Source organism: Neodiprion fabricii, chromosome 3, assembly GCF_021155785.1.
Source record: "Neodiprion fabricii isolate iyNeoFabr1 chromosome 3, iyNeoFabr1.1, whole genome shotgun sequence".
Taxonomy (NCBI): Eukaryota; Metazoa; Arthropoda; class Insecta; order Hymenoptera; family Diprionidae; genus Neodiprion; species Neodiprion fabricii.
This window is the reverse complement of record NC_060241.1, coordinates 12,676,225-12,697,510: the sequence shown is the minus strand read 5'-3', so window position 1 is coordinate 12,697,510 and position 21,286 is coordinate 12,676,225. Positions and strand designations below refer to the sequence as shown.

The 21,286-nt window shown below is 39.7% G+C and overlaps 1 protein-coding gene across 1 annotated transcript in view; it reads right to left on the bottom strand.

The window, feature by feature from the left end:
- The window catches only part of LOC124178533 (glutamate receptor ionotropic, NMDA 2B), a 2,057,245-nt gene that overhangs the window by 613,804 nt on the left and 1,422,155 nt on the right, over positions 1 to 21,286 (bottom strand). The window contains exon 14 of the mRNA XM_046561964.1: positions 7,597 to 7,778. Within this exon, the coding sequence (XP_046417920.1) occupies positions 7,597 to 7,778 (182 nt within the window). The remainder of the gene's footprint in view (positions 1 to 7,596; positions 7,779 to 21,286) is intronic.

Genomic DNA, 21,286 nt, shown 5'->3' with positions numbered 1-21,286 from the left:
TTCTTAATATGTAAAGTCAAGAATTGCAAATCTTGCAATTTTCGATCTACTGTACCTTCGAAAGGGTGGGACGAAAAAATTTGAAAAAAATCATGAGAGCTCTCTTTGTTATGTGATTTTCAATAAAATTTTTTGTTATGTAAAGTTCAGACTCCCCGGCACAACTTCACTCAATAATTGGTGGAATGACCCATATATATATACCGTGATTGAACCATGTTTAGTCGAAATCCGGTCAGTTTTGTAATTTGTTTATTTGATTAAAGAACATGTTTCCGACGTTTTAGCCGGGCCCCGCTGACCATCTTCAGGCTATAATATATTATAGAAATATTTAAGAGGACATGCATTCTAATTCATCTTACAGAAACTATGTTAGTAAGAATAGTTACTGTTTTGCCTTATCGTTAATTGAAACTAATCTATATGTCACATGGTGAGGTGACGTTTTGAGTTTATGTGTGAACTAATTTGCGGTTAAACATACACAGTACGAATTTTAAGTTAAATTTGCAACATTTAGCGATTAAAGGGTAAATAACGTGAGTGAGTTTTGAATTAATTAAGCAGAGATCGAACAAAATGTAGACGGATTACTCACAAAATTGACAACGAGTGCCTGCTTGGGTGTTATCAGTACGGCATTTTGGACGGAAGTGATTATTAGCGGAACTCGATCAACGACCTATGGTAATGAGGTGTGATATTGATCTGTGTTCGGAAAGTATGGATTTGAAACTGATTCAACGTAATCATGGCGCCAATTTTTGAAACTAGAGAATGTTAGACTACAGATGACTAAGTTGTTGAATATCTGTGCGCTTATTCATACTTTTGTTCTTACAAATTTGGTTCATTTCCTTAATGCTACGCTTATACCCATGTGGTTCTGTAGCCAAAGTTATAGAGTTATTGAAATCGAAATGATGTCCCAGATTTAAAGTGTGTGCAGCTAGAGCGCATCTATCTGTTTCATGGCATTTGATGTGTGAACGATGACCATAAATTTTATTCTTCAAATGTTGTGACGTCTGTCCAATATAACTTTTGCTACAGTCCATACATTGTATTTTATAAACAGAGTTGATTTTATCCAGGTTAGGAGTTACAGATTTCAACTGAGAAAATAAACCTTTGGTAGTATCATTAATTCTAAAGGTAATATCGATGCCCTCAATTTTCAAAACTTTTTTAATTTGGCTGGACAGACCTTCAATGTATGGTATAGAAATGGTGTTTTTGTGTTTGTCATTATCATTTTTTGGATTGTTAGAGTTTGTTTTCCAATCGATAGAGTTGTACATTTTATCTACTGTATACTTTTTTATATTATTAATGAATTTTAGAGGGTAGCCATTCGCAGTAAGACTTGTTTCAACGAGTTTTAGATTTTTTTTGAGAAATTGAGGATTAGATATTTTAAGACAACGATCAAACAAAGCTATGGCTACAGATTTTTTATGTTTGATAGGATAATCTGAAAGAAAATGAATATACCTCTCACACCAAGTTTGTTTATGGTGCCAATCTAAAATTACTATGTTATTTTGGTTCATAACCCAAGTGTCCATAAAACTGATTTTTCCATCTTTTTTCATCTCAACAGTGAACTGTATGCGAGTGTGAAAGTTGTTAAATTTGTTTAGAAGGAGTTCTACGTTATTCTTATGTACACAAGTTATAATATCATCCACGTAGCGGTAGTAGAAAGAGAGACTGAAAGGAAGCTGTGAGATAATTTTTTGTTCAAAATGTTCCAGTACTAAATTTGCTACAACTGAGCTAATTGGCGAGCCCATCGCTACATCGAAAATTTCTTTGTAAAATTTTTCTTGGTAGGAGAAATAACATGAGTCTAGACATAGTTTTGTGGCTGCCAGAAATTCCTTTTTGCTGATGTTAGTGTGTGATTTCAATCTAGGCCAATTTTTGCTAATTATAGACATTGCTAGTTTTGTTGGAATATTAGTAAACAGTGATTTGACATCTACGGAGATCAGTAGGTGTTCTTTAGGTATTGGTGTATCTCTGATTTTTTTTACAAAGGACGATGCGTCCTTTATGTGATAGTCTGATTTCCCTGCGATGTTAGAAAGTACACTAGAACAAAATCTGGAAATTTTATAAGTGAGTGAATTGATATTGCAAACAATTGATCTGAGAGGTACATTGATTTTGTGTATTTTCGGTAGAAAATATATCTTAGGAGGCAGAGAGTTGTGTTTTGAGATTTTTAGCCGTGTTTAAGTCTATAAATTTTTTCTGTTGCAATAGGTTTATCATATCATTGGATTGTTTTTGTATCTTATTGGTGGGATCACGAGAGATAAGCGTGTATGTACTGGAATCATTCAGAATATGTTGGCATTTTTGTTCGAAATCCGTCTTGTCCATAACGACTGTTATATTTCCTTTGTCGGCGTTTGTGACAACCAGGTTATTATGTTGTTTCAAAAATTCTTTTGTTTGTCTTACTTTAGACGTTTTTTGAAAATATGATTCATGAGAATTTTCATTGATTCTGTTTCCAATAAGTTTGCTGATCTAACCTTATGAGAAATCCGTCTACATTTTGTTCGAACTCTGATTAATTCAAAACTTGCTTATGTTATTGACCCTTTAATGGCTAAATATTGCAAATTTAACTCATAATTCGTACTATGTACGTTTGACCGCAAATTAGTTCACACATAACCTCCAAACGTCACCTCACCATGTGACATATAGATCAGTTTCAATTAACGATAACGCAAAACAGTAACTATTCTTACTAACATAGTTTCCGTAAGATGAATTAGAATGTCCTCTTAAACATTTTTATAATAAATTGTAGCTTGAAGATGGTCGGCGGGGACCGGCCGAATCGTCGGAAACATGTTCTTTAATCAAATGAACAAATTACAAAACTGACCGGTTTTTGACGAAACATGGTTCAATCTACTTCCTTGGTCACGAATACATCGCAAATATATACCGTGAGTGATACAAATTGATTTTTTCAAACAATAGCTTTCGATAGTAGAGTATCATTCGAAATTCACAAAGCTAAGTGCCCGACGTTCATCATCGTTTGGATTCATCAACCTTTTCGATCTCAAGGTGAGGCTCTGCCCAGAATTCTACGGACACCGACCTACACGACCGACGGCTCTGAATCTCGCCGAACTTCGCATCTAAGGATAAGTTAAGTCGAGTTGTCTTCTTTAACATCATTCCAAATTTTGCATAACGTCTTATTTGACAAAAACGAGTGGCAAGCCTCACTAGCCACTGTAGAACGATCAGTATTGTTTTCTGAGAATATCAATATAAACTTTCACATAGAGTTCCATAGGAAAATTGAGCAAGATAGAATTGGCGCCTAGCTGCAGATGGTTATATGCAGACAGACCCTTGGTTATTAGGAGAGACACTCTCCTGTCTTCATGTCAGCCCCCCAAACCATATTTTTGCAGGCTCAAATCAGAGCTAAGTAACGCATATAATCCTGCGGATCGACTGATTGATAGCGTTAGGATTGGACTTTTAACATAAGTTACATTCAATCTAAAAAAGAGATACCATATAATAATAACCGACCAGAAGTAGAAATAATAGTCGTTTAGGATAGATGTCTTTAACAAGCATTATGTTTAGTTATATATCATCCATATATTATTGAAATAACCCTACGTTTTAAAAGAAACGTAAACGGTTGAATTCAACTAGTTCTACAGCTTCTCTGTAGTTGAAGATGAATTCGTCCGGCGACGTTATCTATGTTTAAATTCAGACACTTTATGATTATACTTTCTTTGGTTTTTTTTCTATACCATTCATTCATTTCATAATAATCGTTTAAAGAATATACGTTATTTTCTACCAATCAAAATCATATTCAACCATTCATTTTGAACGATAACCTATCCCATTTTATTATAAATTCGCCTGATCCATTTAAACAACTATCACAGACCTGTATAGGACTAAGCAATAACGTACCCACATTACCGGCTTATCAAGAGGTAAGTCTCTTTTAGTTTTAATTTTTATTCATTGTCGTCACGTGGGAGTATCTTTGATTATTCGTAATCATTGAACACCACCGCTCTGCACACGTCCACCCCCACGTAACATAAGTATATCATTTCTGTTCTCATCCCTAAATGCGGTTATGGCAAGCTGAACGGCTTTCACCAAGAAATCACGAGTTAACCGAGTGGCCCAATTACAGGGTACCCTGATGTTAGACATTATGTATACGTAATCCTGATAGGATACATATATATATAGGGTGGTCCATTGAACTCTTTCATCTCAAATAACTTGGTTTTGACCTTCAGATGACATTTACTTCCAAAACTCATTTTCCCCTTTTCAAATGCAACAACTTTTTCATACGACACTTTTGGCACAATCGATAATAACCAAGTTATTTGAGATGAAAAAGTTAAATGGACCATCCTGTATTCATTCACACACACCTAGAACGCTCTACGTACGGTCGAGAAATCCCTTCCGATGCATGCATTGAAACGTTTCTAGTTCTGTCACGGTCGCCAATGAAACGTTTCGCGTCCTGTTACGGTCGCCAATGAAACGATTCGAATTTATTTATCCGCGGAATACCTCGAGGATTCCATAAGTAATATGAAAGATAGCGCTGTGGTTTTGCACATACTCGAATATCGTAATAGTTTTAGGAATTTCCTGTCTCGTGATCGGAACGGCAGGATTCGGTCTCTGGACATGAAAGGAAAGTTGAAAATAATTACTTGTTAATTCTTCGGTGACCTCCTGGAAGAGGTTGCTAGAGTTTGACCATTTTAAGTAGGTTTTCGAAAAAGCCTCAGAAGTCGTTTCATCACTCTCATGTCCTATGGCACGAGTGGAATAAACCCATCATCACAGGCCTTACGAACGGTTGAGGGTCAAACTTGTTCTGTGGTTGTAAGGCAATCCACAGAATAATCGCAACGAGCGATTTACTCGTGACGCGAGAAATTTGTTTCCTGAGAAGATATCTATGAGTATTGATTATGTTACATCCCCAAGAAGTGGGGTTTCTGACAGGAAAGAATGTCGTGAATTTGATTTCCTTATAGTGTTAAGAAATATTGAGAATATGTAAATTTGAACAACTGGTGAATTTGAAAAATTAACGACGGAGCCAGGAATCGAACCTGGAATCTAGCGATGCTTTACCGGAGACTTACTCCACTAGACCACCTAGCCGCCCTGACTCTGTTGTCTTTAATTTCTCTCATAACCAGTGAGTTCAAATTTGTTTTCATGTGCCCGATTTGTATGAGTAAGAATTTCTTCTCTGCATGCACGATGTAAGGAGACTGTAGTGACTACAGTCTACACTACAGTCTCTGTACCTTACGATGTAAGGAGACTGTAGTGACTACAGTCTACACTACAGTCTCTATACATCGTGCATGCAGAGAAGAAATTCTTACTCATACAAATCGGGCACATGAAAACAAATTTGAACTGACTGGTTATGAGAGAAATTAAAGACAACAGAGTCAGGGCGGCTAGGTGGTCTAGTGGAGTAAGTCTCCGGTAAAGCATCGCTAGATTCCAGGTTCGATTCCTGGCTCCGTCGTTAATTTTTCAAATTCACCAGTTGTTTAAATATACATATTCTCAACAAAATTCTCTCGTAGATTAATAATTTGCACACCCGCATCTCATTTATTAGACGGCATTGCTGTCTTACGGGCTTCTCATCGGAAGCAAAGGATTGAAAGGGGTAAACATAAACATCTACACACTACAGTCTCCTTACATCGTGCATGCAGAGAAGAAATTCTTACTCATACAAATCGGGCACATGAAAACAAATTTGAACTCACTGGTTATGAGAGAAATTAAAGACAACAGAGTCAGGGCGGCTAGGTGGTCTAGTGGAGTAAGTCTCCGGTAAAGCATCGCTAGCTTCCAGGTTCGATTCCTGGCTCCGTCGTTAATTTTTCAAATTCACCAGTTGTTCAAATTTACATATTCTCAACAAAATTCTCTCGTAGATTAATGATTTGCACACCCGCATCTCATTTATTAGACGGCATTGCTGTCTTACGGGCTTCTCATCGGAAGCAAAGGATTGAAAGGGGTAAACATAAACATCTACACACTACAGTCTCCTTACATCGTGCATGCAGAGAAATTCTTACTCATACAAATCGGGCACATGAAAACAGATTTGAACTCACTGGTTATGAGAGAAATTAAAGACAACAGAGTCAGGGCGGCTAGGTGGTCTAGTGGAGTAAGTCTCCGGTAAAGCATCGCTAGATTCCAGGTTCGATTCCTGGCTCCGTCGTTAATTTTTCAAATTCACCAGTTGTTCAAATTTACATATTCTCAACAAAATTCTTTCGTAGATTAATGATTTGCACACCCGCATCTCATTTATTAGACGGCATTGCTGTCTTACGGGCTTCTCATCGGAAGCAAAGGATTGAAAGGGGTAAACATAAACATCTACACACTACAGTCTCCTTACATCGTGCATGCAGAGAAGAAATTCTTACTCGTTAAGAAATATTGTTGAGAGGTAGGAAGGAATTGGTTTTTCTTCTTTGGTTTGATAATATTTGTTTTGCGCACGGCAAGACAGAATATTGTTGACGAGATAGCGTGGTGGTCAGAAGGACGGTGTGTAACGATGGGAAATCGTCATTGACAAGTTATTATTTGGTATTGATATTGATCTGTTTTGCAGACGGCAAGACAGAATATCGTTGATGTCATAGAGTGGTGGTCAGAAGGACGAGAATTCTACGCAATTATGCCTTCGCCCATATCAAGACATCCTGTCGCAGTGCAGGAGGCTTTTTATAGGTTTATGGGCCCTACCTATGGGTCAGAGGATTCTGCAATGATCACCGTATCTGAGTTTAGACGTCAGACGCAATGCTGGGATTAGTTCAGATATGGCTCCCTAGTACCTGACGACTTTTAATGAAAGAGACGAAAATCGTTAAGTACGTTGAATCCCTTCTTCGATTCAGAGTGGTGTTCGAGGGCTCTCGCAGTGATAAGTCCACGTTGTGGGATCGTGAGTTGAATCGACTGCTGGTCCCTCAATGGGATGTGGTGCTCCGCGAAACAGATATGCGGATGTGTCCTGAGTCGGACGAATTAGTGATCTACTCGGCCTGTTATTCGATAGCTGATGAATGGACAAATAGATGTCGAATCACGCTTGTCCCTGACTTTTATACCTACTAGTCGTCCAGTTTCACAGGTTTCGGGAATAGTGATTGGCCGTGCCCCTTGAAGAGGGTGCATGGTAAATCGCGTGATTTGATTGGTTTACTGGTACATGGCGGGGTTTACCGAGTGTGTCGCGAGTTTTTGGGCTTGTCATTGTTAAGCATAATATTGGAAACTCGAGTTGACCATCAGGTACCAGCACGCCGCCGAGGCGTCCCGTCACAGTATAAGTCAGATAATGAAGTCAAAATTACTCTTATACACTTGAAATATTGATCATTTTCAATGAACTGTACGTCGTCAAAGTACTGACTGACGAATACTTGGCGTCGTTTCATATTGATTTATGTGAATTAGAATATCGTTATTTATCATACTCTATTCAATTACCGTTTTCTCTGTAGTCCAGGAGCCTTTTGTTGAACATTTGTACATATTTTGAGTTCCTTGGAAAAGCGATGCCGTATCCTGTCATGGCATACCAGGAACCGACGGTGAGAAGTCTACAATCTTCATCCTGTGCTACCAGATAGTCAAGTACGGTTCCATCGTAGATAAAGGCATCCATGTCTCTGCAAAAATCAAATTAATCTGAATTCCATTACGATAGTAGAAGAAAATCCGAAGCATGAATTCTGTTATCTTAGGTGTGGCCTCGAACATTTGTGTGTTAGTAGGGAATGTTATTCATTAACTCACATCCTTGATAGACATGTTTTCGAAAAATTTAAAACTCGTGAGAACTTCATCATATTCAATTTTGAACTCAAAGCATATTAAACTCCATTTTTTTATTTATTTTTTTTTATTTTTATATATTTGCAACTGGATGAAGTGAAATTGTTCACCTTTCACAAACGTCTGAAAATTTCGAATGCCATTCAAGTCATCAAAGAGTTCTAGACAATAGAAGATACTAATTATATTGAAACTGATGGTAAACGCATCCTGCCGATTTCGACAAAATATTCCCGTGGCGTTATCCGCGTGAAAAGTGAAAATTTTCACCAAGGAATCTGAGGTAATGCTCAGAGAAACTTAACCATCTAATTGGGTGTAAGATTACAGGAATAGAAAAAATTAAGCAGGAGCAAAATTTTCATTCACCATTAGTATCCAATTTCGTGAACGAGCTGGAAGAATGTACCCATATTTCCAACACGAAAAAGTGTTGTTTGCGTATCAAAACAATTGCATCAATTAGCTGGTAGATATTTCCTCTACAGACCTGCCGATCTGACTTATGGTCGAATCAGATAATATAAGCTTCGGATTCCTCCATTATGAACCATACCTGCCCTGCTGTACTAAAGATTTCCACTCTACTGACGATTGGTTTAGCGACTGTGTCAGCTCTGCCGTAATGATGACTCTTTCATTACCAGTTGTTACTTAACCGTCCGTGCCCGTTAGGCTTTATTGCCAATTAATTTTGAATCGTTTTTGATGTTGCAACTAGATGTTGTTTCTTTAGGTGACTGATCACCCGTCAAAAGTCAGATTGCCTTACCATTTACTTGGATTTTCACTGCTCGAAGGCTACTCTGTTGTTGTTCATCAATAAAGATCAACTGCTCTGCTGTACCTTATTGTCCGTGTCTTAACCTATCAATATTCGATGATGAGGTCTAACGTGTTTTATCGACAGTCTCATGCACTATTTTACCCACTCGTCCATAGCAACGATAGCAAGTTTGCATCCTGGTCACGTGAAAGATATATTTTTTTTCTTAGAGATGCAGAGTGCTGCTTTAGGATCAAAGTACACTCAAAAACTTGCAATAATAGTGTGTCGCGATCGCTATTACTCAACTGGAGAAATATTGTAGCTGTTTTCAATATCACTGCTTTGACTAAGTGCCACTAATAGACTTGTAGTCAGTAATGTAATTGTGAATAAACATGCACCAGGGAAATAAAAGGTGCTGGCCCAGGTTGTCAAAACTGTTCGCGCATTAACGAATCTCCGATGATTCGATCAAGCGTTTTCGTAGTGTGAAAAAAAAGATAGACTCTGATCGCAAAGGATAGTCGAAACTGAAGACGATTTTTCTTGACCTTGGTGAATTGTTGAATAATATTATTCTTGGATATGAAGGTCGTGAACATCAAAACACTTTTTTTTGTGTTAATGTTTCAGCCCTGAGAACAATTCATTTAGAACATCTGTCACAAACAGAAATTATAAAATAATGGACAACTAAGTTATAACAAAATTGAATGTCAAAGGTTTAGATAATAAGCAGGGATATTTGTGCTAATATTAATGAGAAGAAGTACCTGATGATGAACTGACACTTTCAAATAACGAAGACGAGGAACCAACTAGTATGTAGTGAATGCGTGTTAGAATAACCGAGTGAAACGCAAAAGTTCATTTAACAAAAAAAAAAAAAAAAAAAACGCTACGACAGCGATACGAAACTCCCAAGCATTTATCCTGGTTATTGATTGAATAAAAACACACAACGACCGTTATAGCTTTTGAGTCTGGAGCACTTTTGAACGTGTGGAACGTCCAGTGTGTAGTGGGGGGAGACCGATATCAGTCATTATCAGAGCAAGCACAGAGTCAACGGGTTAAATAGAAATCAGAAAATGTTAAGAAGGTGAAATCGAGAGCAAACTCAGTCGGTAATAGATAGTTACGATGGGTGTATCACAGAGGCCTAAATAGTACTCAGATGTTCAATATCTTGTCTTCGATTGACAGAATTGGGATGTGCAACAATATTGCACATTTCTAACAATAACCTATTGTAATACAATGGTTCAACGTCTATAATGCTGGCTTGAAAATAATTGAATGAATGGTCAAAATCAATGGCATGCCTAGTCAGTGCAGTATAATTATCCTCATGTTCATGGATATTACGTTTATGTTGAGTTATCCTGGTGTGTAGTTGCCTACTTGTGTGACCTATGGAGGACATGTTGCATTGATTGCAGGGAATTTTGTAGACTACACAAGAACGCATACGCAGGGGTGAAGGGTCCTTACCAGAGTCAAACATAGAGGATAGATCATGTGCACTTTTACTCACAAATTGGATTTTATACTTAGAGAATATTCTGTTGAGTGACTCAAACAAACCCGCAACGTATGGGATGGAAACAAAGTTTTTTTGATTAATTTGTGCACCAGATGCATCATTATTATTGTTGGAACTGATCGATGACAGAATGGAATCGTATTTGACCTGTATATGTTTGTTGAGCAGACGAGTTGGATAGTCGTTTTTACGTAGTACCTGATGAATCAAGGACATATTTTTATTATGAAATTCTATACTTGAAAGTCGAATCGCTCTATCAACCAATCAATAAATCGTTCTAATTTTGTAAGATCGGGGATGGTGAGAATGAAAATTTAAGTACCTTTGTGACCAGGTAGCCTTATGGAACCAGTCAGTTTTCATGAGCTGGTTATCGTTAATGATCAGAACATCCAAAAAGCTAATTCGATGATTATACTCCATTTCAGAGGTGAATTGTAATCTCGAATGGAATCGGTTGAAGACAGATAGCATTTCGTCAACTTTATCGGAAGGGACAGCTGTGATTATGTCATCTACAAATCTGAAATAGAAAGGAGGCTTGAAGTCCAGTTTGTTGAGACAATATTGTTCGAGATCATCCAAAACCAAATCCGACAAAATTGGAGAGAGAGGCGAGCCCATCGATAAACCATAAGTTTGAGCATAGTTGTTCTTATTGAATTTAAAAATGGCAGCCTTAAAACAGATGTGTAATGCTTTTATGAGTTCATTGAGTGGGACAGGAATCTTGTCCACCAACTGATGCCAACGCTGCTTTACCGCGTTGATTGCTAGATCTTGTGGAACATTGGTAAACAATGACACAACATCCAGCGAAACCAACACATGATCAGGTGGGAGACGAAAGTTCATGATCGCTTTAACCAGAAAAAAATTGTCTCTGACACGTGACAAAGGAGGGACAATGTTGTTACCAATCCATTTACTAAGGAAGCGAGCTAGATTGATGGTAAGACTGTCTGTGAAAGAAACTATAATTCTCACCGGTGTATCCGGTTTATGAATTTTCGGTAGCCCGTAGGCTCTAGGTGGTAAGCAATCAGTTTTTGCAATTTGCCGTCCGAGTTGGTCAGAAATGAGTTGACTTTTGGTCCAATCCATTGTTAATTTTTTAACTTCCTGTCGCAGGTTACGAGTAAGATCAAATCTAACAACTTTGTAGGTGTTTGTTAGAGAGTTGATGTAACATTTTTTCCTCATACATTTGATTGTTCATAACAACAATCGTATTGCCCTTGTCTGCCTTCAAGAAAAGTAAATCCTGGTTATGTTTATGAAAGATCTTAGTTTCTTTAATCTTGTCAAAGATATACTTGTCAACGTAAATGAGAGAAGGAGTGTTAATAAACTTTTTCAAGGCGTTTGTAAAATCTAGCCGAGCCATATTGCGGCGGTCAGAGGAAATCGAAGAGATCTTGGATTTAAAATCAGCGATAAGTTTTTTGGTTGGAATGCGGTGGGGCTCAAAAGGAATGCCATATTTGGGTCCCATTTTGAGCACGTCAGCAACATTAACAGGAATTTCCGTACTCCTAAGGTTCACAATCCAATTTTCTAATGTCGAGTCAATTGTATTAGAAGTAGGTCTTTTTTTGTTCTCAATAAGATTAGCTAGCTTTTTGATGTGAGAAGCCTGGTGAACATTGAAAGCCGATTCCAATTTCAAGTGTTGTGTGTCAAAAAATTTTTGTGATATCTCGACAGGTAATTCCATCAAACTATCGTTCCCAAGCGCTAGCAAAATATTTTAATATTTACTCATGGCAGCATGAGAGTCACTAATCTCGAGATTGAGTAACGACCTTTGAAATTTGTGAACATTATGGTGGAGAGCAGTTCGCCACCTGGACATTTTGAAATTAATACCGTTAGAGATAAGCTTAGGGAATCCCCCCTCTGTTCTGGGGTGAAAAAAATGAAGCCACACAGATTCGGTCGAAGTTCCGGTATAAAAAAATTAATTTGTAGATAGAACCTAGAAGATAGGTAGATAGAACAGACCCTAGAACCTCGATCCGTGCTACTCTGGCGATTTTTTGGCGATATCGTCACACATATTGGAAGACTCTGTAATTTTTTCAGCGAAAAAAAGGTTCCTTTTTGAATAAAAAAAATAAATCATTCCTTTTTTGGTGAAAAATCAGCGTTACCGGAACGTGAAAGTTTTTTCAAAAATTTCTCTCGAAAGCTAACAAAAAACTACAACGCTTATGTAGAGTCATTTTTATTCAGTTACTTCAAGTTTCCGAGATATATTCATTTGAAAAAAAGCAATTTCTCAGATAATGAATTAAAAAATCTGAAAAAATTCACATAGAGTGCCTTTCAGTAGTACTTTGATATAACCAATTATGGGGCAAATCTGAGATAGTAAAAAAAAAGTGGCCGAGTTGACGGAGAATCCCTCGTATATTCACATTAATAATTTGTGTGTTGTATTTTATGAAACTTATTAAAAAAGCGTTGAAAAAACGACGCCAAAAATTGAACAATTCATACAGCATCAATCATTCATACATACTTATACCTACGTATAATGATGAAGATCTTCTTTGATGAATTAAAAGAAGTTCGTTTATACTGTAAAAATCTGTACTCGCCTCATTATCTTGTTGGTTTATTTAAAAAGATTTCAAACATGAAAAGGACGCGGTAATATCTCTTTAAACTCACCATAGAATGTAGAAATGCCGCTAGAGTCGTTACGCACATACGCGAATTGGTACGGAATAGTGGGCTCTCATTGGCTACAAGCACTAGCCTCGCGACAATCTGTTGCCAATTATCGCTCGCTATCTAGACCGGTTGAAAATTATGTGGTTGCTATGGACTCGGCTAGGGTCGCTAACTTCAGCGTTAACGCGGTCGTTAACCGCATTAAAAAGATCCAGAAGCGCAGAGCAGGACCCAATGACGATATAGTGGATGGACTGAATTCTCTAGTAAAAGACTGTCGGGAAAGCAACCGGCTGTCTAAGAAATGTTCGCAATATGCACAAAAATACCAGTAGAATTCATGACAATTATATTAGAGTTTACTTATAGAATTGGAATGGAATATTCAATAAAATTATTTACGCATCTAAAAGGTAGAATTTATTACAATTATATCCCAGTTTATACATAGAATCACAAATTAAATATTGAATGAAATTATTTACGTATCTGGAATGAATAGAAGTTGATACAATTATGCATATATCTCTATAAGTTTGATCAGGTCTTGTAATATAAATTTATTTAATGGAAAATTGTAAAAATATCATGAATTTTATTTACAGTAAAATACACGATGAGCGATTATGAATTTTATTCTTCAGAATAATCCTCATTATCATGTTCACTGTCATCAACACCATCATCATCATCATCATTATTTTCAATATCCAACATTATGACAACAGTTTTATTCTACCATTATTCTATAATAACTTCTATAGATATATGACTATAATTTATATAATGTAGGATGTTTGGCCTCACTCGAGCAGCCCGCGCGTCCTGAACGAGTTGCCAAAACTCCTGCAGCGAGAACTCAGACGTTGCTTCGGAAAAGCCGATAATTATTTCTTCCTCCACCTTCTCATCCTCACCCCAATTAACGATCGAACAGTCATCATCATCAATTGAAGGAAGGTCTCGAGCAGAATGAGATGACATTTTTCAAAAAATTCATAGTATATCCGCGGTGAAAAATCTGTCAAAAGAGCAAACCTAATCGAAAGAAAGTTGATGCTGCTGCACTCATCATTTATATACATCATAAATCTGTAACCCAAAAAAAAGTTTTCACCTATTCAAAATGGATACGGAGAAAGTATGGAAGCAACTAGAATTTTATTTTAATGTAGTGCTACACACCAATCCTGTTCCGAATAACACCCCTCATCGTTAGCTCTGCCGAGGTCTCCCAACAGTTGGTGGATGTGATCGACCTTGTTCAGAAACATGGCGAATCGAATGTATGCGGTGTTCCGTGGGGGTGAGAGTGTACAGAGCGGTGGTATTTGATGATTATGAATGATAAAAGATGCTCCCACATAGGAACGATGAATAAAAATTAACACTAAGAGAAACTTACCTCTCGATAAGCCGCTAATGTGGATATGTTGTTGCCTAGTCCTATACAGGTCTGGGAGAGTTGTTTGAATGGTTGAGGCTGATTTATAATGAGGTAGGATAGGCATCGTGCGAAATAAATGGTTCAAGATGATTTTGATTGGTAGAAGATAACATATATTCTTTGAACGATTGATTATGAAATGAATCAATGTTGTAAAAGGGAAACCAAAGAAGGTGTAGTCATAAAGTATCTGGATTTTAACACAGATAACTTCGACGGACAAATTCATATTTCAATACAGAGCATCTGTGGAACTAGCTGAATTCGATCGTTTACGCTACTTCCAAAATGTGATGTTATTTTAATAATATTTGGATAATATATTGTTACAAAGGGTGAAATCACCCGTTTTGCCCCCTTTTTAATGATCTAGTAGTCATCATAGTTGAAAGACGTTCATAAACCTCTTATGTCTTTCAAAAGAATAAGGTTGTTACGTCAACCAACATTATTGTAAAAACAGTATATCTCGACACGTTGAAAGGAGAGCTTCGTCACAAAATAAATCCTCTTCATTTCTTAATTTTCCGCGTTGTAACACTGGTGTCAGAAGTGGGATACTTCTGTGTCTCGGCTGAGTTTTGAGTGGATTTTGAGTGATAAGAACGGAAAAAAAAATTCGAAGATCTCCCAAAGCATCACGCGCGGAACGACGAGCTGCCGGACGCGTTTCGTCTTGTCAACGCTCCCTTGAACCGGCGTTTCCTCCCGTTTATCCTCGTTTGGAAGCTGAGGTTCAGCCCCAGCCCCAACTAGCTCTCTTGGCAGAGCACATCCAGGGAAATTAAGATTTACTGATGCGACAGATACAGCAGCAACAACAACATCAACAACAGCAACAACAACATCAACAACAGCAACAACAACAGCAACAACTGCAGAAACAAGAACAGCAGAATCTTCTGCACGAACTCGTCTCGCAACAACGTCAACAACAGGAAATCATGTCCCAGGCGCTGATTGGGATCCTGCAAGGTGTGCAGAGGCTACAGGAGCGGCCGCAGGAATTCCCAATACGCCCAGTTCCATCCCCAGGTAGAAGGACTTCTCTTCCTTCGGTCTCGGTCCCAGCAAGGAGGACCTCCATTCATTCAATTCCAGATCAATTAAGGTCTGACGCCATTTACGGGGAAGGCGAAATTTACCCTGTTGCTAATAATTTTCCACCTGCACATGTCTCGCGACAAGCTCAGGTTGGCTCTTTTCCGCAATGCCACAATGTTCCGTCTCGTGATATTTCGGAAGTAGTTGAGCCTCCTGTCGCGTCGTCTTATCCTAGCGTGGATATTCAGTCAGAGTTCTTGGCCTTTTTAAAATCGCGTGGAACTGTCAATGTTATCTCTCCGAAGACTCAGAGCTCATTCGGACTCCATCAGGTCTCTATTCCTGCCGCGAGTATTGTAGAGTTGCCCTCGAAACATTCAAATTTGAAGCTCGGTTCGTATGACGGTTCGTCTGCTTGGAATCTATACGAACGTCAGTTCAACATGATGAGTAAGGTTAATGGTTGGAGTCCGTCGCAGAAAGCAGCTGATTTGACAGCTTCTTTGTCCGGTCCGGCCTTGGTAGTTTTTGGATCACTTTCAGATTCGGATTCCGAAAATTTCGACAGCATTCGTGCGGCTCTTAAACTTCGGTTTGGCGAAGAACATATTTCCAAACTTTATTTCACTCAGTTTGAAAATAGACGTCAAGGACCCAAGGAAGATTTAGCATCTCTCGGAAATGACATCGAACGTCTCGCTCGACACTCCCTTACCGATTGTGCAGAAAAAGCTAGAGAACAGATAGCTCGGGCGAAATTCATTAATGCAATTCGGAATCCGGAGCTTCGGTATCATCTGAGGCTCGCAGCTCCAACTTCTCTACATGAAGCAATTATCAAGGGCTTAAAATTAGAAGCCATAAACGAGGCGGATTCAGGTTCGCGTCAACTTCATCGATTAAGCCAAGCTGAACCTTCAGAAAATTTTTCATCCCGTCCTTCAGTCAATCAGCCTAGTTTAGATTCTCCTCCAGGAAGGAAAAATAGTAACTTCTCTCGTTACAAGAGATCAAACTCCAATCGGCCTGTCTCAAAGTGCCAGTTTTGCCGCGAAAAGGGACATATCGCGAAGAATTGTTTCAAACTCGACCGTCAGTTGAAGACTGCGCAAGATTCGTGGCTCAATAATGCCTCCAAGAGAGCACCCTCTAATCCGGTTTGGGCAGCGCAACCTTCTGTTCCTTAGAATTCGGGAAACTAGCTACCGATGTTTCGAAAGCGCGAATATCATCGGTTTCTTCCAAGTTCCTTAGCCCTATTGCTTTACAGTTCGTGGTTAGAGGCCTGCGTCGTACCGGCCTTTATGCTAAAGGTTCCGTTAACGGACTAGGTTGTTTTTGGGTGATAGATACCGGAGCCAAAATTTCCGTTGTTCGTCCTGATATGATTTCGTCTCTTGCTCCAATTAATCCTTCTGTGTCTATTCTCTCCGCTACCGGAGCCACTGCCCCTGTCGTAGGTAAGATAATCGTGCAGGTCACAGTAGCGGATTGTCTTCAATCCCCACATGAAGTTCTAGTAGCTGATATAGAAGATGAAGGCATCTTAGGGGTAGATTTTGTTTCCGCTCACGACTGCGTGATTTCTACTGGGGATTTCACTCTCTGTTCTGGTTACCGTAAAATCAACCTCGAAACGTCTAGGTATATTAACTCTTCTCAACAGAAAGAAACCCTCTCGTCTTTGCGCGTTTTAGAACATGTTTCGAACTCTTTACTAGGTCTTCTGAAGATTAAGATATCTCTCAGACTAACAGTCTTGTTTGCCTTTCTAACGATGTCAAAGAGACTTTCGCTAAAGACTCTGCCGACATCGGGAGATGTACCATAGCTAAGCATTCGATAAATGTAGGGAATAACGCTCCGATTCAACGGGCAGCTAGACGGCTTCCTTTAAACGGTCGCAGGGAAGTTAAAAAATTAGTAGAAGATATGAGAACAGCAGATGTTATTGAGCCGTCTTCTAGTCCGTGGGCTTCTCTCATTGTCGTAGTCAATAAAAAAGATGGTTCCGAGAGGTTTTGTATAGATTATAGGAAGTTGAACGAAGTCACCAAGAAAGATGCATATCCGCTTCCTCAGATAGGAGATACTCTTGATTTAATATCTGCTGCCCGTTAGTTCTCCACGATTGATTTACAGAGTGGTTATTGGCCAGTCGAAATGAATCCGTCAGACAAAGCGAAAACAGCTTTTGTCACAGAGTTAGGTGGACTTTGGCAATTTAAATTCATGCCTTTTGGCCTTTGTAATGCACCAGCTACCTTCGAAAGAGTGATGGAATTCGTCCTTCAAGGTCTCACTGGCAAGAGTTATCTCGATGACATCATTATGTTTGGTAAGACTTTTGATGAAGAATTGGAAAATCTTGAGCAGGTTTTTAGTCGTTTATTCCAAGCTGGTCTTGAAATAAGTCCCAAAAAATGTCTTTTATTCAAAAGGTAAGTAACTTTTCTCGGACACGTCGTTTCAGTGGAAGGTGTTAAGACAGATCCTTCTAAAATAGAAAAGGTCTTGAATTGGCCTCGTCCCGATTCAAAAGCAAAGGTTTAAAGTTTCTTAGGACTTTGTACTTATTACAGACGTTTTGTTAAGGGTTTTGCTTTCATAGCGAGACGCCTCCATGCTCTTACAGAGATTAAAGTTGTTTTCGATTGGACTTCTGAATGCGAAGGAGTCTTTGTTCTCCTTAAAAAATTATTAACTTCGTCGCCGATATTAGCTTATCCCATCACCTATTCTCAATTCATCGCAGATTCTGACGCTTCTCTCTGTGGTATAGATGGGGTTTTTGTCTCAAATTCAGGATAACCAAGAGCGCGTTATCAGTTATTTGAGTCGGGTTCTGTCTAAACCAGAACGCAATTATTGTGTTACCCGTGGGAAGTTATTAGCGATGGTAAAATCTATTTGCCATTTCCATCATTATCTTGATGCAAAGAAATTTTTGATTCGGACAAATTTATGGTTTCTTAACTAGGCTTCTTTCGTTCAAATCACCTGAAGGCCAAGTAGCTCGATGGTTGGAGAGGTTAGGTCAATATGACTTCGAAACTGAACACCGTCCCGGAGTTCTGCATGGTAATGCTGATGTACTTTCTCGTCGTTCGTGCGGGGACAATTGCAAACAGTGCTCTCGTTCAAATAAACAGCAAGATCCCACGCTTAACTTTCGTCAAATTTCTCTCGTTGAACATAAAGAAGACTGGATCATCGCCGAGGAGAAAGATTCATATCTCTTCCCAATTCAGAATTGGAAATCAACAGGAGTCAGGCCTCAGTGGGAAGAAGTATCTTCTATGAGTCAGTCTTTGAAAATTTACTGGGCGCAGTGGGACTCCTTGTTTCTCCTCGATCAGTTGCTTTATAGGAAATGGGAATCACCTGACTCCAGGTCGGTACGTTGGCAGCTTCTGGTTCCTAGAGAAAAGATAGCCGAGATTTTGTCAAGCTTTCATGATTCACCTGCCGGTAGCCATTTCGCTTCTAATAAGACTTAAGGTAGGATCAGAGAAAGGTACTTTTTGGCTCACTGTCGAGCCGACGTTGAAAATTGGTGCAGAACTTGCACGGTTTGTTTAGCCAAGAAGGGACCTCGTGAAAAAGGGAAGAGTTCTCTCTAAATATATAACGTAGGAGCTCCATTTGAAAGAGTCGCAATGGATATCCTAGGCACTTTTCCGCTTTCTAGGTCAGGAAATCGGTTTGCCCTGGTGATAGCAGATTATTTTACAAAGTGGTTAGAAGTAGTCCCAATTTCGAATCAAGAAGCTAGCACCGTTGCTCGAGCTTTCGTTCATGAATTCGTCTGTCGTTACGGAGCTCCTCTTGAATTACACACAGATCAGGGTCGAAATTTTGAGTCGAATTTGATGATGGAGTTCCTCCAAATTCTAGGGATTAGAAAAACTCGTACCACCGCTTTGCATCCGCAGTCTAATGGAATGGTAGAAAGATTAAATAGGAGGCTTCTTCGTTATCTTTCTTCTTTCGTTGATCAGGATCAGAAAGATTGGGATGAGTGGATTCCCTTATTTCTTTTATCGTATCGCTCTGCAATTCACGACACTACCGGTTTTTCTCCAGCTATGATGTTGACAGGTCGGGATCTTCGACTTCCGTCAGATTTAGAAAAGGGTGTCAATCCTTCCGTGGCTTCGTCCCAGGTGTATTTTAATCCCGTTTTCCGTCAAAAATTGGACGAGGTTTATGAATTTGCTAGGGAAAGAATTCGTATGATCTCCGATAAGACTAAGGATCGTTATGACATCAGAGCTAGAAATTTAAAATTTTAAAAGGGAGATTCCGTTTGGTTATTTCAACCTAGTCGACAACAAGGGCGTTGTCCCAAACTCCAGAGTGATTGCGAAGGTCCTTATTCTATTGTTGATCGAATTAACGATGTTGTTTTTAGAATTAGACGTTCCCCTTGTACCAAATCCAAAGTCGTTCATCTGCAACGCTTAGCACCTTATCAGTCAAGGGCGTCGTTTTAGTAGCTCTCCGAAGGTCAGAAAGTTCGTTGACAGGTTAAGGTTAGTTTGGCTGGACAAAGGCCAAGGTCACCGATACCAAAACTAGTCCTACCAAATGCGACAGATGTGGGAGGACGGATCACATTGCAAGACAACGCGGAAGGCTAAAACCTGGAAATACGTCAAAGACACGCAGGAAGGACCAACGAGAAGGGAGGCCCCCAATTGAGCAAGGAAGTCCTGCTGCAACTGGGCCAGCTGGATCCCCAGTCGGGAGCAGCACTCGCAACGGAGACATGGGGGCAGAGACCCCCGGCAGACATAGGGACGCGGAAGACCTCATCAATGGCAGGTAACAATCGTCCTCCCATTATGAAAATATGGCAGGCCAATTTGAACCGCTGCCATCAGGAGTTGGACCTAATACTTGCCGATGCGGTGAACAATAACGTCGACATCATAATTGCCTCTGAACTGCCGTCCCGAATAGGGACAGGAGTTCGTGCCAGGATATGCCATGAAGCTAGTGCCGGTATAATCCTCATAAACAAAAGGACCCAGGCCAAGACAATCCGGAGCGGGAAGGGGTACGTTATTGTTAAAATAGGAAAAACCTTGGGCATCACGTCGATGTACTTTCCTCTAAATAAACGAATGGCAGAATTCGTAAGCTACTGGGACGAGGTAGTGATCGAAACCACTGAAGCTGCAAGCAAGGAGGGAATCAGCATTATACTAGCTGTGGACCTGAATGCCTGGGCCCAAGCATGGGGAGGGACTAAGGAAAACCCCAGGGGGAGCATGATCGTGGACACCATGAACACGTACGGCTGGTCGTGTCTTAACGTAGGAAAGATACCCACCTTCCACAGAGAAGAGGCGGCGTCTATAATAGACATTACTATTGCCATGCAGGCGGTCGCCAAGACAGTAACGGGATGGCGCGTGATCGAGGACATCGAGGCGATGAGTGATCACCGGAGAATCGAGTTTAGAATAATGCCAGTCAAGGTCGGTAACGGGAATACAGGATGCGATCGCCCGAGGGACATACCCGGCTGGAATATGAGGACGACATCAAAGGAAAAACTCCGGAACGCTATGGTCCAAATGAGGATAAATACCAAGTGGCAGGAGCTCCGAGCACCAGAGCTCCAACGGCAGATCATCCGGCTGATAGTGGACAGCCTGAACAGGGTAGCAAAAAGAAGGACCCGATGCTCGGGCAAGCCCCCCGTATACTGGTGGACCGGGGACATCGTGAAATCCCGCACGAGCTGCACGAGAGCGCGGAGAATACTCCAAAGAACGCGCAAGAGAAGGAAGTCAGAGGCGTTCTTTGAGAAACTGACCACCGAACTAAGAGAAGCGCGCAAAAA